The 16,273-nt window shown below is 35.8% G+C and overlaps 1 protein-coding gene across 3 annotated transcripts in view; it reads right to left on the reverse strand.

Moving 5' to 3' along the window:
• Nucleotides 1–16,273, reverse strand: part of USP22 (ubiquitin specific peptidase 22) — a 260,877-nt gene that overhangs the window by 37,321 nt on the left and 207,283 nt on the right. For all 3 annotated transcript variants that reach the window (XM_051999488.1, XM_051999495.1, XM_051999479.1), the window contains one exon: nt 4,506–4,653. In XM_051999488.1, the coding sequence (XP_051855448.1) occupies nt 4,506–4,653 (148 nt within the window). The remainder of the gene's footprint in view (nt 1–4,505; nt 4,654–16,273) is intronic.

A 16,273-nucleotide genomic window follows, 5' to 3' on the forward strand; every position in this document is an offset into this window, starting at 1 on the left:
TACTTGACATATATTACTATTTTTGGAGTTGAAGGAGATGTTGAGAGCCATCAAGTATAATTTACAACCAAATAGGATCCCCACCCATGACCATACCTAACCTATAAATGGTCATCCAATCTCTTATTCAGGATCTCTAATGAGAGTGATATCATACTCTCTAGGGGCAAACCACTGCATTTTTTGTATGGCTCCAATTTTTAGGAAGTCTTTCAGGACACCAAACCTAAAACTGGCTTCTTTGTAACTTCTACTATTGCTCTTATTTTTGCCTCTTGGGGTCAGACTGAAACAATGGAATCCCTCTTTCACATGAGGGCCTTTTTATGTGTTTTAGAATCTTCTCAAGTATAAACAGACTCAGTTCTTTCATCTTTATGTGAAATGGACCCAACACTCATTTTGGTTGCCCTTGCTTTATCAATGCTTACCAATATCCTTTTTAAATTATACTGACTCAAACTAAACACAATATTCCAGATAGGAGCACTTGATCAGAATAGCAAGACACTAGTTAGTTATACTTTGGTTATAAAATAGAGGCTTATTGCCTCTATATTTTAAGTCATGAATCCATTATGAGAACCCTACCTTCTTAGCCAGTTATTTCCTTCCCAAATCAAATTTTCTCTTCTGCATCTCTGGTCATTAATAGATGAGCAGTGAAGACAACACTATTGAGGCTCCTACGGTCTTTAGTTTCTTGCCCAAGTCTTTAGCAATACTTTTAAAGCTCCTTTTGGCAGTATCATTTGTGCCTATCTAAAGAGGGCAGTAGTCACCAAAAAATTTTGGTAGGCTTTGAATACACATCTTGAGAATACAATAGGCCTCTCTACTGTCCCACTGGGTTAGTAGCTGGCTTAATACTGCTGAGTATGCAGTTATTATCAATCACCACTCTTCTCTTCACTCTCTGATCCTTACTGGATGATCCCTCATCTAAGATAGATTTTTATTTGTCTGTGTTATTTGAGTGTAATTCTACGCTTTTATTTTACCATTTCTTATAGAATGAGTAGTCATTCTTCCTTAGTTCATCCACCTTTAGGAAGAACTACAAATTTAATTTTTAGGTCCAAATGTTCATTCATACTTTTTTTTCCTTTGCTCCTCTGTGTGGCATTCCTCACTTTTCTAATGTTCTGACAATTCCTTTTTACTACCTCAAATCCCACCTTCTTCCCCATCTCCCAGCAAAGTCCTATTTCCAATCGTTTCATGAACATTTTCTGTGTCTTTCAATTTGGTTTTCAGAGTTACACACAACTTTGCAAAGAAGACAGTTCAAAAATAATCAAATGAGATAATATGAAACGCTTTGTGAATGTTAAAATCCTAAATAAACAACAGCTATTGTTCCTATTATTCCAATTTTGCAGAAAGGTTAAATTATACACAGTGAGTCAGCAGCATATCCAGCAAGAGAGCTGGGATTTGAATACACTGCTTTGGACTTCAAAACTCTCTCTTTTATTACACCATGTGGTCTCTATGCCTTGCTCCTTTTAACTCGCCAGTGGCACAGGGTATAGGCATGCTAGGCAAGAGATGAGAGGATGAGCAGGTACTGCCTCAGATGATACTTGGGCCATGACTCTAATGTACCAGTTCCTCTTTAAACTAAGGAGTTAGAGGTTAGATGGCCTCAAAAGTCTTTTTCAACTATAAATATATATGTCTGAGGTTACACAGAGATTAAGCAGCAGAACTAAAATCTGAATTCAGATCCTCTGACTCCAAATACAGGACTCTGGATTACACTTGCCCCCAGTCAAAAGTAGCACTTTTGTAGCCAACATTTCCACAGGAATACCTTTCTTAAGAATTCTTCTGTTAGTATTAATCATTATGTCTTACATCTGTATATGCTTTCAGAAATGTTTCGTGTATCTGCAGAATCTCCTTTAAGGAGTTAATTTTTGTATACATTCTACTTAGGGGCTAATGTTCACGTTCACATTTGGATGACAGCATTATTTGTTGTTCTCACAGCAGCTTTAATTTAGATGCAGGCTTTTTCCCTTTTAGCTAACTCTTGAATGAAGCACTTGGCTTAAAGACTTTATTCCTAAAGGCTAATATATTTATGTCTTTTATGTTTTAAAATTGTTTATCAAGCATCTTTGTTGATTGTTTTTGGTTCAGTATTTTGAAATAATTATAAAATGAGAGCTTAAAAAAATATCCCCAAAGGTCAACTGGTCCATCTCTATACTTCTATGTAGTTTTTACTATTCCAGAGAAACAAAAAAAGATATATACCTTGCTGCAGAAGAGAATAGAAGGTTTCTCACTTTTATCATATGAAGCCATGTAGGTTTAATGCAAAAGATTTTTTGAAATGCTTTATGAAAAAGCAAGAGATTAAACTTCTATGATCTAAAGGTTCTTTAACCTTAATGGGCAGTAGAAGTATAATGTTGCTCAGCAACAGAGATTCCTGAACAAAAAGAATGGTATTTGGCCTGAGACGTGACCATTGTGAGCCTCGTACACTGTGCTGCCCGCCTCTTCAACTTGGTTTGACTGCAGAATGAAGAAATTTTAAGCACTTCATGTCTCTGTCTTCATAAGAAAAATGATACAGTCACTGAAATGACTTTATTCTTATTGCAGTTATGCATAGCAGCTACATTTAATAATTTCCCACAGAAGAGAAATAACTGTCCTTGAGTAGCAAGCATTCATGTAACTCCTGACATCAATGAGTTTTGTCCTTCGCACAATTATCCTCTCTGGATTACAGTTTTACACTATGTATCAGGAACTACCAGCAATTTCCATCTTTTGACCCTATAAATCAGAATTTTCTGTATTTTGCATTGGTGTGAAAGTGAACCAAAAAGCTTTTTATTGGCAAAGTTCATGATTCTGACTGCTACCTTTGTAGCTGATTGCATCACAGACACCAAAACCATGGTGGCAGCTTTAGTCTTGACATTTCTCTGATGCACATCTACTAAAGAAAGAGGAAGAGACAAGAACCCTAAACTTCTATGTTTGCAGAAAAAAAAATGATCCTCATTTGTTTTACCTTTCTGGGAACTGTTTTTGTTTTTCTTAAATTACTTCATTCTTTATACAGGTATCCCCTAGCACAACAGCTGCTAAGTAGTATGTTTACTAAGTGCTTGATGATTGACTGATCCTGTTATTCTGAAAGGTTGATGAGTTGGAAGTCTCTTAGTGGAATAAAGAAAGCATTTCACAGTTTGGGTTTTGTTTTTGTTTTTTTAAATTAAGTTTTATGCTTCAATCTGTATTCAGAAACTATCAGTTCTTTCTCTGGGGATAGATAGCATTTTTCATCATAAGCTGTCTTGGATCACTTTATTGCTGAGAATAGCTAAGTCATACACAGCTAATCATTTTATAATATTTCTGCTACTCTGTACACAGTATATTTCACTTTAAGCTCATGGAAATCCTTTTAGTTTTTTTTGAGAGCATACTCATCATTTCTCTTATCACAAGTGTTCCATCACAACCACACTGTACAATTTGTCCAGCTATTCCCCAAATGATGGGCATATTCTCGACTTTCAATTCTTTGCCACCAGAAAAGAGCTGCTCTAAATATTTTTATCCATATAGTTTCTTTCTTTTTTTGTTTTTAAAATCTCTTTTTGGAAACAGACCTAGGAGTGGTATTGCTAGGTCAAACAATGTTCATGATTTTATAGCCTTTTAGGCATAGTTCCAAAATGCCCTAAAGAATGATTGAATAAGTTCATAGTACATTAATATCTCTAAAAAAGAGTTTTTTCCTTACTAAACAAAACCCCAGAAAGATGGCTGAACAAATCATGTCTAAACTATAAGCTCTATAAAAATATTAAGTTAATTGTGAACCAGAGCTGAGTCAGGAAGAAATGCAGAATATCAAGTCATGACACGTAGGCAAAGATGCTCCAAAGAAGAGCCAGAGACCTTGGATTTTCTACTTTGGGTCATGTACTATGATTCTGGCATGTGAATAAAAGCAACTTTTAAAACTTAAAAAGTATAGATAATCTAACTTTGAATCAAACTGATTTAGGACCAAGGTGGAAAGAGCAAATTGGCATTGTAAAACCAACGATCTAGTTTTATATGCTTATGTGCAGGAGGGAGCAGCCATAAGGAGCTGTGTGACTATTTTCAAAAAGAGAAAAATCATCATATTTAAATAGGAAATTCAAAATATCAAGTACAGAGTGTAATGAACATTATTATTCCATTTGACTGAGACTTTTATAGTTTCTCCTTTCTGTTTTTTGTCTGGTAAGGAGAAATCCTTCTCTAGATAATTAGATATTTCTCTTGGTTATAAGGTATAATATCAATTCCATGGTTTGTAAAAGTAAAGGAAGGAAATATCCTTTACATACAAACTATTTATCAGTCACATATTTCACCCAAAAGCTTTCTTTCTCCTTTCCTCCAGTCAGGAAAATCCCCTTCTTTGAAATGCTAGCAGAAGCAATTAATGAGATGGAATGAATTGCCAGCCAGGTCCTTACCTTTGCAGTGTCTGTGTAGCACATCTAATGCAGCAATGAGGAACTCGTGTGCATCCTGTTGCTCGTACCCTGCTAAATGTCGTGCATGCGTCCATACCAGGTGCAATAACCTATATGGAATGTGAGGAGATCGGTGCCCAGAGTAAAACTGCTCAAAAAAAAGAAAAACTTATTGTGAATAAATGTTACAATTTGCAATCAAAACACACCAAAAAGGAAAAAAAACAAAAACAAAAACGAAACTACACTCCTGAGTTTTTAAGGCAGTTAGTTTGTTGATGAAAATGGCTCGATTTCCTTTAAACATTAAATCAAAATGAAGACACAGCTTGCAAGAATGGAAAATACGGAACATTTTAAGCATGATTTATACAGCTTTTCCCTCCCACCTCTGATTTCCTGTTTTTGAAGCAGATAAGCCTGGGTGATGAATTGTGACAAAGTGATAGCAGACTAAGTACAAGTGAAGCTGTCAACTCTTCCCCAACATTTACTTGCTAACAACATAATAATGTAATAATTAGCCAAATGGACCCACAGGTATCTAAAGTAGAAAAGAATCTCTACAGCATTACTCACTTATTGTAAAATTTCTGTTGTTTAAAGACCTCAGGCCCTGAGTAAAGAAAAGCTGGAAATAAATGCACTGATACAAACATTCCATAAACAAAAGAGTTATGTAGTTATACTTCAAAGGGAATGTTATCCTCAAGACTAAATTTTACACAATCAATATGGTTTAATATTTGCTTCTTGCCACTGGGGATGAGGCTGGCAAAAATCTATTCAAATATGGGCAATGCCACACATTCAAGTTGATGTTTTATTTGGAACATTTCAAAAATGAATTGTCTTCCCAAGTTTATGCAAAACTCATTGATTAAGGAGAAAAACCTACATGACTACTATCACTGTCAAGTTTATGTGCTACAATTTAATGAAATACTTTCCATGATATAAAATAAAATAGACATCTCTTCAAAAGCCTATGCTATGAGTGTGGGTAGAGAAGACAATTATTTTAGATTCTGGCTAGAACTTAACAACAGCAACAAAATCTTTCCCCTCTCTCCTTTTTTTTTTTTTTTTTTACTGAGGCAATTGGGGTTAAGTGACTTGTGCACGGTGGTACAGCTAGGAAGTGTTAAGTGTCTGAGATTAAATTTGATCTCAGGTCCTCCTGACTTCAGCACTGGTGTTCTACCCATTGTGCCACCTAGCTGTCCCCACCTCATCTCTTTTTATTATTATTCAAAGAGAAATAATGAAAGAAAAACATTTTCCTTTAAAGGTACACAGTAGGAAGAAAATCAGAAACAAGAAAAATTCACCATTTTTACGATGACCCCTGACTACTCCTCACTTGCTTCTTCCAGAAATTTCTTCCAATGCACTACTCTTTGTTCAATGGGAAACAGCATCTCTATATCCAGACAATGCAAAAAAAAAAAAAAAAAAGCCTTCTCTTTATAAAAAAGATCAATAGAGAAAAGCTGCCAGCAAGAATGACAGTGGTGCTAGAGCATGAGTGGAAACTGAAATCTGCTGATGCGGCTGCTATTCAACATAATTCAAGAAACTGCAGCAATAAAACTTGTCTACAGCATAGCTCTGTGCAATTAGTCTCAGAGCACACTGGTCATTTTAACCAATAGCACTCTCTGAGGACTCCACTGCAGACATCAGACCTAGCAATGGATTTTACTTTCCAGAGATGAGGCTTCATTATAATGAAAGAAATCTATTAAGCACTCTGTCAAATAATTGGCTGTTCAGTTATGGAAAGAGGAAACCTATCCAATCAGAATACTATTAAAAGGTAAGCAGTCTGCTCAGACTGTATCTACTAATATTACAGAAAGGAAATGCTGGCCTTTTAAACACTTAGCTCTTGAAAAAAAAAGAAAAGGAAAATTCGCTTGAAGGATAATAAACACAGAAATAGAAGCATGAGTAAAGCAGCATTATTAGCAATTATTAAATATACTTTATTATTTTTATCATAAGTGCTCAGAAGCTCAAAGTACCAGCATCTCTTTAATAGGTCTTAACCTATAGAAGGAAGAATGGGAGGGAATAGGAAATTGGAACCCCTTAAACAGGTTTAGGTTTGCATTCATTTAAGTGTAACTAATTTTTAAATGTGAACTATAGCTGCTTACTTAAGGTGAAAAGAACTCTGTAAAGATTCAGAACATAAATTCAGTTTAAAATACTATTGGGAATAATATCTAAAGGTAAGTAAGTATGCTCAGTCAATACCTGACTTCAAAATAATTAGACAATGCTATTTTATAACAAGTTCAGAAAGCTTACAGTGATGGTCACAGCTTTGACCTAAAAAATTCTCTGTCTCTCATCATAAGTTTTCAACTATTTCTTGTAATTCAGATGGCTTGTACTCTTAGCTAGAGAGAATGATGGCAACTCAGTTGCTTTTGTGGAACATTAAAGCCAGAACGAGTCTTATAGATGAGGAAAATGTGGCCCAGGGAAACTAAGTGATTTACAACTAGTAAATGACAGACTTAATATCAATGTATTGATTATATTGTCCATACTAGTGATGCTATTCTTTTGGACCTGAAAAACATGATTTCTCTTTCAAATTTCAGAAGATATCACCTCTATCAACATCCCTAATCCCCACTACTGTGAAAAACAGACACCAGCAACAACCTGAAATAATTTATTGAAGCTACGTGAGGAAGAACATCTTTAAATGGAAGGGTGTTAAGAGTAAAGGAGGAAAAGAAGGGTCTTTGGACAGGGTGTTCCAGAAGTCTTAAGTGCAGTTTTAAGCTTTAATGGTTTTAAACAGTACTAAGCATTTATGGACACCTTACATAACTTCCTCATGCAAAACCTCAAAAGAAAAAATATACAAAAGAAAAGTAATTATAATTGTAACAAAAAGAAAGGAATTCTGCCACACAAAGTAAAATGTTTTGAAATAAAACAGATAGGATGAACTGCAGCATTTTCTCATTCATCTTAACTACCTGCATTGAACAATTCAATAGGCTTACATTTCAAGCTTTACAAAACTTCCATCCTTCTTGGCAGTAATCAGATCTGAACCACACCATATCTCTCATCACAACAGGGAGGACTGAAATCATCCAGTCCAACAAAAGAAAGGCTGAATATTTATGAAATGGAGGAGAGGTCCTGAAGGGTAGAGCTAGTTTAATGATATAGAATTTCCTCAGTGTAGAACAGGGAGGTACTGACCCAATTGTTGCTCTTTCCCCATGGAGTCTGTACACTATAAGACTATAGGGACTGACCCCATAAACCAAGCAGGCCATAAATATTGGTAAGCCTCAGGAGCCTGGACAGTGATGGAATGGAGGAAACAAAGTGCAGAAGTCAGACATAGCACTAACTAATCTAAATCAAGGGGGTAAACAATAAGGTTGTAAAAGAAATTTGCAGCAGCTAAACTAGGGGAAAATGAATAGATAACCTAGAAAAAGACAAAATGGAATGAAAAAAGAAAAATTATCCAGTTAAGATCCCAAACTCCAAGTGAAAAAGAAAGCAGATGAATTATACAGAACCACAAGAACAATGAAACAAAAAGAAACCACAGAATGGTTCAAATAGGAAACAAAAAATAAAAGCCATAAAAATCAAAATCAGAAATGAAACTAAAGTAGACATAAGGGCTCTCAAAAATGAAACCCAGTAGGATAAAGGAAAGCACAGACAATTAAGTCTAAGTGAATGACTGTAAAGACAGGCTAAGCAGAGATAACTTAAGAATCATAGGGCCTATCAGGAAAATAATGAAGACCTAAAAAACTTGAAAATCACAATGTAGGAAATATCTTATAGGAATATGTAAGAATGTAGGAAAATCACCCAGAAGTACTGAAAGCTCAGGGTTAAGTATATATTGATAAAATTTAAAAACTATTACCAAAGAGAAATCCCAAGCTTAAAATACAAAGAAATGTAATATTTAAACTTCAGGCTTTAACATGTCAAATGATAAAGACTATGAGTGGTAAAGATAAAAACCTTTAGCTATCAAGAAAAATCAATTTGTTGTATCAGCACCATCAATATTTACAAACCAACCAACAAGCCTACTATGGGTCATATCCTGTGCTAGTAGCTAAGTATATAAAACCAAACCAAAGGGGTTTCAGCCCTCAGTGCTAATATTCTACTAAATGAGAGAACATATATATCCTGTATATGTATATGTATGTATATATTGCATGCGCATACACATACACACATGCACAAGCATACTGCAGGACAGCATGGTACAATACAGCTGTTAAACACATGGCCCATGGGTCTCTACATTGTAAAGTACAACCTGAACTAGATTAAAATATTATTGGGAAATATTTAACAAAATAATTTACACTACAATAAAATATAGATAATGTTAATACATGCTTTTTCCAAGTCGCTATGCAGCACACAGAGATACTTATGGACCGGTTAGAGGTCCTCTTTCTACTTGAGTTTGCGACACTGGCATGGGGACACAGAGTTGGCCTTAAAATTAATAAGACAGGGCTTCAAGACCCATCTCTGATGCGTATTTGTTGTGTGACTGTGGGGGCAAGTCACTTGCCCAGTGTCTCAGTATTCTGGGCAGCTCTTAAAAATTCTTGCAAAAAATTTTCGTTGCGAAGAAGTTGCAAAGAAAATGCTGATCTGAGCTGGATTAAAGAGTCTTTACCCAGGACTTCCCTCTACCAATGAAATGAGAGGGGAAGTTCCTATGCCATATAAATATGGAAAAGCTAAATTTTGGAGATGTAGATGGAGGAGACAGGCTTGGTAGTGATCCTGATCATAAAGCTTTGAGTGGAAGATATTACACAAGCACATTTTTTACTTTTGGTTTTTGGTTTTTTTTTGGGGGGGTTGGGGTTTGGGAAAGAAGGGGTTTTGAAGGTGTTTTCCAGACATGAGAAATGTCTATGCAAAGGCATAGTAATGGAGGGGAAGTACAGGTGGGAGGAGCCATAGCAGCCTGTTTAGTTAGATGGAAGAATATGAAAGAAGAGTAGCATGAGTTAGAAGGTTAGGAAGGAAGGCAAGGACCACAACTGTGAAGGAGAGAGACAGAGAAGAAGAAAAGATAGACATACTTTTGCTTTAGGAAAACTAGTCTGGCAGCTATGTGGCAAATGGAACAGAGAAAGAAAAGCTATGAAGCTGAAAATATAATTAGAAAGCTATTGCAACAGTCCAAGCAAGAGGTTTTGTTGCTGAACTCAGGGTGGTGGCCATGGAGAGAGAACAGATACGAACGTCATTGTGGAGAATAAAACAAGATTTGGTAACGCATAACTCTGGGACAGTTGGTAAAGAGAGCAAACAAGGACAGATAAGACCAAGGTTGTGAATCTGGGTGGCCTGGAAGAACATAAGGAAGGAGGCCGAGTTTGAGGGAAAAATGTGTTCACAGTTTTGAACATGACTTTGAGATGTCAAAAGGACATCTAGTCTGCAGCGGCTGTGGGAAATGAAGACTGAACCTCAGAAAGCTGGTGAAACCAAGTGCAAGGGGCAGAAGGAGAAAGGGCTTCATACACAGGAGAACACTGAGACATAGACATAACCAGGGGTGAGATGTGCAGGATGATTCAGCAAAGGAGGAAGGCAGGAACCAAAAGAGAAGTTTCACAAAAACTCAGAGAAAGTATTAACGGTGACAAATGCCACAGATAGGTTGGGAAGGATCAAGACTGAGAAGAGGCCATCAAATCTGGTATTTAAGAAATCATTTGTAACTCTGGAGAGAGTAGTGTCAATTGAGTGATGAGGTCAGAAGTCAAAGTGCATAAGGTTAGGACCCAGGTAAGATGGAAGTTTAGAGAATCCAGGGCTCCTTCCTCAAGGAGCTTATATTCTAAGTCTCAGCATTCCTATGAATGGGCATAACATCACTGTTAGTACCTATCTAATAGGCTTTTGTGAGGAAAATCCATTGTAAGTGTCAAAGCATTAGAAATTGTTATTTCTTATTATTTCTCAATGATAATCATTACTACTCAATTTATTTAACTTTCAAATATTTTTAAAAAACCATCATGAATAGGAGTTTTACTTAGAATCTCTAGATCTGTTATACATTTCTTCAGTAGTTTTATTAAGGCTTATTGACCACAAATACCAAGCAATCAAATTAGAGGCCAGAAAACGAAAAAGCAAACAATGTCAGTAAATCTAGGAAACAGACTTTGTAAATAGACTATTTACCAATTAGACTTTACTAATCATTGTCCAAAAGCTCAATTTTTTAAAAGGTGAAAGTTCAGGAATGTCTTATATGCCATGTCTTTCCCAATTCTGTGTTTTTGCTCATGTTTTCTTCATACCTAGAATACTTCCTTTTGTCTAAAATTTTGTTGTTGTTGTTGTTGCATTTTTCAAGGTTCCCCAGTCTAGTAGAAAGAATTTTGGATTTTGGATTTAGAAGACTGTAGTTCAGGGGCATTTGTAGCTTTGTGACAAAGGACAAATCATGTGACCACTATAAGTTTCAACTTCCCCATCTGGAAAGTGGGAATATTATCTACTGCTTTAGAGATCTGTCATAGGAAAGTATTCTGCAAACTTTAAGTTATGACAAACATAACAGTTGCTATAATTAATAAAGACCCTACTTTCCAAAGAAATCCCAATAAACTTTGGCTAGAAAACGAACTAAGGAGACTGAAGATAAATCAACACATGCCATATTCCTCCCCCCCCCCCCCCGCCTTTTTTTGGGAGGGTCTTTTCCTCTTTCACATGGTTTTTCCCTTTTGCTCTGATTTTTTCTCCCAACATTATTTATAAAGCAGTGTATATTAAAAATAAATTTACTAAATTAAAAAAAAAAAAACAAAGACCTTACTCAAAAAACTCAGTCTCAACTAGTGAAAAATCTTCCACGATTACTCTTGCATTCTCTGAATTCCTACTATACCTCTCTAAACCCTGCTACACCATTCAGGATTTTATTATATTCTGGGTCTAGGTTAAGAAGGCTGTGTCACTTTAGGAAAATTAGAAAATCTTTTAAAGATCTCAAATTTCTCCCTAAAACAAAGGCTCATCATTTTTACAATACTATTCTTCTGGTATTCTTTGCCTGTGATTAATAAACATGCTGCCATCTCTAAAGAACTATGACTGAGTATTTCTGAGGGGACAAATGAAGAAGTCCAGTTATGAACAGGGCAATAACAAGTAAACTAATCTAAATCTAAATCAAGAATTGTGTGACCAAAAGAAAGACTAGTCATATCATGAGAGTAAAAGACAGTCAATAGATGGATGGTCTCCTCAGGAGACATCAAAGCTGCAAATTTATTTGGTGATCTATCTTACAATAAGTTTATGGAAGGACAAAGACAAGAGTCACCCAGGTAGGCATGACTGGGTTAGGATCTGTATTATTGGAAAGAATACTGAAAAAAAAAAATCATGGATTCATTTGAGAATGTGAGTTTAAGTTATGTAAAGGACTTGGTCTATATTAGCATATTTGAGTCTCACCATAGCCTTGTGAGGTAGGCTCTACCTATCTAACTAGTCTTATTTTATATATGGGGGGAAAAAAACTGAAGTTGAGGGAGGTTAAGTGATTTCGTTATGGTCACACAATAAGAATAAGGTAGAGGATTTAATCCCTGGTCTTTCTAACATCTAGTCCAGACTATTTACTACATTACTTTGCCTTTCAAAAAAGGCTGGGAACAATATTAAAAAAAAATAAGATACTGATCTAGACCTGATTTGTCTGTCCTCAAAAAAAAATTGTAAATGGTATCAGCATCTATAGAGAAACATGTTATTGAACACCTTTGGTTCCATTTGGGAGGATAGGAGTAGTTTAGGGGACAATTTCTCTTAGTTTGATCTCATTTATACAGAAAAGTTTCCTGTACCAATGTTAATATTCACTTTGCCCAACTTTTCTAGTATATAGTTCAAAAACAAAGGAAAAAAAAGCTCTGTGACTAAATCCTGAGATTTGGTTTAGTGTAAGAACTTGATATTTTAGTTGAAGAAAATCAATCACTTTATCTGTTGATTTATCTGATCAACAGATAAAGTGCAGGTTAGTGTTACTTTCACTTCATATATATTTCCTTTTTTTTTTTAATTTTATAATAACTTTTTATTGACAGAACCCATGCCAGGGTAATTTTTTTACAACATTATCCCTTGCACTCGTTTCTGTTCTGATTTTTCCCCTCCCTCCCTCCACCTTCTCCCCTAGATAGCAAGCAGTCCTATATAAGTTAAATAAGTTGCAGTATATCCTAGATACAATATATGTTTGCAGAATCGAACAGTTCTCTTGTTGCACAGGGAGAATTGGATTCAGAAGGTAAAAATAACCCGGGAAGAAAAACAAAAATGCAAATAGTTTACATTCATTTCCCAGTCTTCTTTCTTTGGGTTGTAGCTGCTTCTCTGTCCATCATTTATTAATTGAAACTGAGTTAGATCTCTTGTCAAAGAAATCCATTTCCATCAGAATAAATCCTCATATAGTATCGTTGTTGAGGTATATAATGATCTCCTGGTTCTGCTCATTTCACTTAGCATCAGTTCATGTAAGTCTCTCAAAGCCTCTCTGTATTCATCCTGCTGGTCACTTCATATATATTTCCAACTTCCTGTCAATCTACTTTTTGGGAAGGGAACAAAAGATATCCTTCCCAATCCTGTTTTAAGTTGTAGAAAAGTGTTGGTAGCAGGAGGAAACACAGAACACTGAAGTGCCTTCCTCTGGAATCTCCGTCACTGAATAAATTTAATTACATTCAGTTCTTAATTTAGGTCACAAGTCAGTGGTAGCAAAAAAGCAAGAGCAATAAATCCCACAAGTCTAGAGCTCACTAAACCAACATATTATATTTCTGCAATTTAAGGGGAGTTGTGATCTTTCTCCTATTTGCTCTCTACTGGAAGTGTGCAAGTCTTTGCTCCATTATATTTCAAATGAGAGGGAACTGTTAAAGGAGCAGAAGCTAAAATGTTAATTGCTGCAATTACTTTTTCTAAAAGAATAACATATGTGGTACTGGGGAGGGGGGGAAATCTCTTAGCTTTACCTAATGAAATTTCATTGGGAATGGGGAAGAGATTAGAGGGACACAGAGAGTGCTAGAATTTTCTTAAGCTCTTAAAGAGAAAATTTCTATACCTAAATAGCTGCCCTGCTACATTTGACACTATTATTAGCTTAAAATCCTGACTGCTTGCTAATTTACATTTCTTACCCTTCACTTTTCCCACCTTGACCCCAGAACAATTTACTTAAATTTGAAGAGTTAAACTGCAGTTCCAAAATACACTTGGAGGGTATTTTAAAGGTATCCTCTGAGGTACTGGCAATTATCACACACAAAACAAAAGATGGTCAATATTATAGAGATTGCTGAAGACAGAACTTGTTAAATATTTTATATTTACTGAGCAATATGCAACAATCACAAGCGACATTGTTGTAACACTTTTTACAAATAATTTTACATAATATCATCACATTTAAGCCTCATAAGAACCTCAGAGATAAATACACTACCTTTTCCATTTAGCAGATAAGGACTGTGAGGTTCAGAGAAGTAAGTGACTTGTTTACAATATTTTCAAGTATGTGTGATGGTGGGAGTTGCAGGGAATTTGTTTGAAATCAGGGCTGTCCCAAACTCTATACTTTCCTCATTCCTAGCCCATGACTTACTGAAAAATAAAGGCTGGTTACAACATTATATGAAACAAATCCCTCCTCTTTATTTGCCACAATGGTTCTAGAGATGATTGTACAGATGATGCTGACAAGAAATCTCTCTTTATGAAGGATCAGCATACAGTTCTCAATAAGGATCAAAAACAAAAAACAACAAACAAACAAACAAAAAACGAGATTAAGAAAAAAGGATGATGTGTGGGTGTTGGAATACACAGGAACCATGTGCCAGTGGCTGCTGGAGATCCAACCTAGAATGGATCTCCTCTTATGAGAGGATGATACAAGGAGACTGAGAGGCAGTTGCTATTTTCTGACCTCTCTCCTCTTCCCTCTGCCTCCAATTTATCTGATTCCCAGTCCGCAACACCTGTGTCAGCAAAGGCTGCCTTGCAACTCCTTCGGATGTTATGATCCACAGCTGTGGAGGCTCTCAGAGAACTGACCTGTCCCTTAAAATCTGAGTAGTGTGGTAGGTAAGACTGGACAGCTCTTAACTTTCACAGGGTCAGATTATTCATTCTAAGAGCTACACCCCATGATCCTAAGTTCTAGAACCGAGCACAAATGGAATGGGCTCAATTATGTTTCTGGGCTTCACTTCATGAACGTTGCTTCTTAAAGAAGGCAAGAGTTTAGAAGAGTATGCTCTTATCTCAACTCTAATTGCAAATTACAAATCCCCACATAAAACATGCCCTAAATTACTAAGAGCAAGAAAAATAAAAATTACAACAACTTTCAGCTCACTTTTTTCATTACTGGCCAAGGTGACTGAGGGACTTTTTCATAATGTCCCAGAGATTTTATTATTGGAATAATCTTGCCTCATTTTCTGCCTCCCTGATCAGACTGAGGAGGAGGCATGAACTTCAAATCTACAGTTAGGGAGATAGCCCAGCTCAGCTATCTCTTTATTTTTTACTTGGCTGCACATCTGTGGGACTTCTCCACTGAGCTATCTGCCCCAATTTGCTACTTTCTCTTCTTCCCCGACCCTGGCTTTTAAACTTCCTTTTTTTGTTTTGTCTTTCTTATTCAAAGAAGTTCTTTGAAGATAAGGATTGTTTTTGTATCCCCAGGACTTAATAGCCCTGGCACATAGAAGATACATAATAAATGGTTACAAAGTGGGAGAGGCTATTAAGATGAGAAGCACACTGATGCTGGTATAGTTGTGAAGGGGTTCAATCATTCTAGATGTTAATTTGAAGTTGGGAAAAAAAAAGAGACTACATCATTCATAACCTTGGATCCAACAGTCCATCCTACTTCTGTATATATACTCATTCTAAAGGTTAAATATGTATTAAAACATTCATAGACACACAGTGTTTGTAGTAGTGAAGAATTGGAAACAAAGTTGGTGCCCATCATCTGGGGAATAGCTGAAAAAACTTTTGCATATGAATGGAATGGAGTATTAATGTGCAATAAAAAACCACAAGGAATTTAGTAAAACATGGGAAGATTTATATGAACTAATGCAGAAGAAATAAGCAGAATCAAGAGAATAATGTTACACAATGACTAATACAATGATCACCAGAAGGAAGGTGAATTTTTGAGTAACTTAAAAAAAATAAATCAATGAAGATTCTGGGGAGACAGATTATGAAACATACCTCCTCCATCACAGCTGAGAATCAGAGGACTACTAGGTACAAAATATTTATACATTGTCAGATGCAGTTATTACATCAGATGTTTTGCTTGTGTTTCTTTGTCATTAGGGAGGGCTCAATCTGGAGGGGATGTGTGAAAAGACTGTAATGTAAAGACAAAAGATATCAATAACTCATTTTTTAAAAAGGCGATTTCATTTTAGTGCTAGAGAAAGAATTGAACCTCTATTCCATCAGAGATAATTTAGTTCAATTATATCAGTACACATGTAAAGAAATTGAGGACCAGAGAGAGTAAGCTACTTGCTGGAGGTCAAAGAGTGGTACTTCAAATAAAATCAAAACTTTTCTAGTCACTTTCTATATGCCATTAGCTCTATTTTACAGGTTCAGAAAAAAAGGGCTTCTGAAAGCTGTAG

Source organism: Antechinus flavipes, chromosome 1, assembly GCF_016432865.1.
Source record: "Antechinus flavipes isolate AdamAnt ecotype Samford, QLD, Australia chromosome 1, AdamAnt_v2, whole genome shotgun sequence".
NCBI classification, from domain to species: Eukaryota; Metazoa; Chordata; class Mammalia; order Dasyuromorphia; family Dasyuridae; genus Antechinus; species Antechinus flavipes.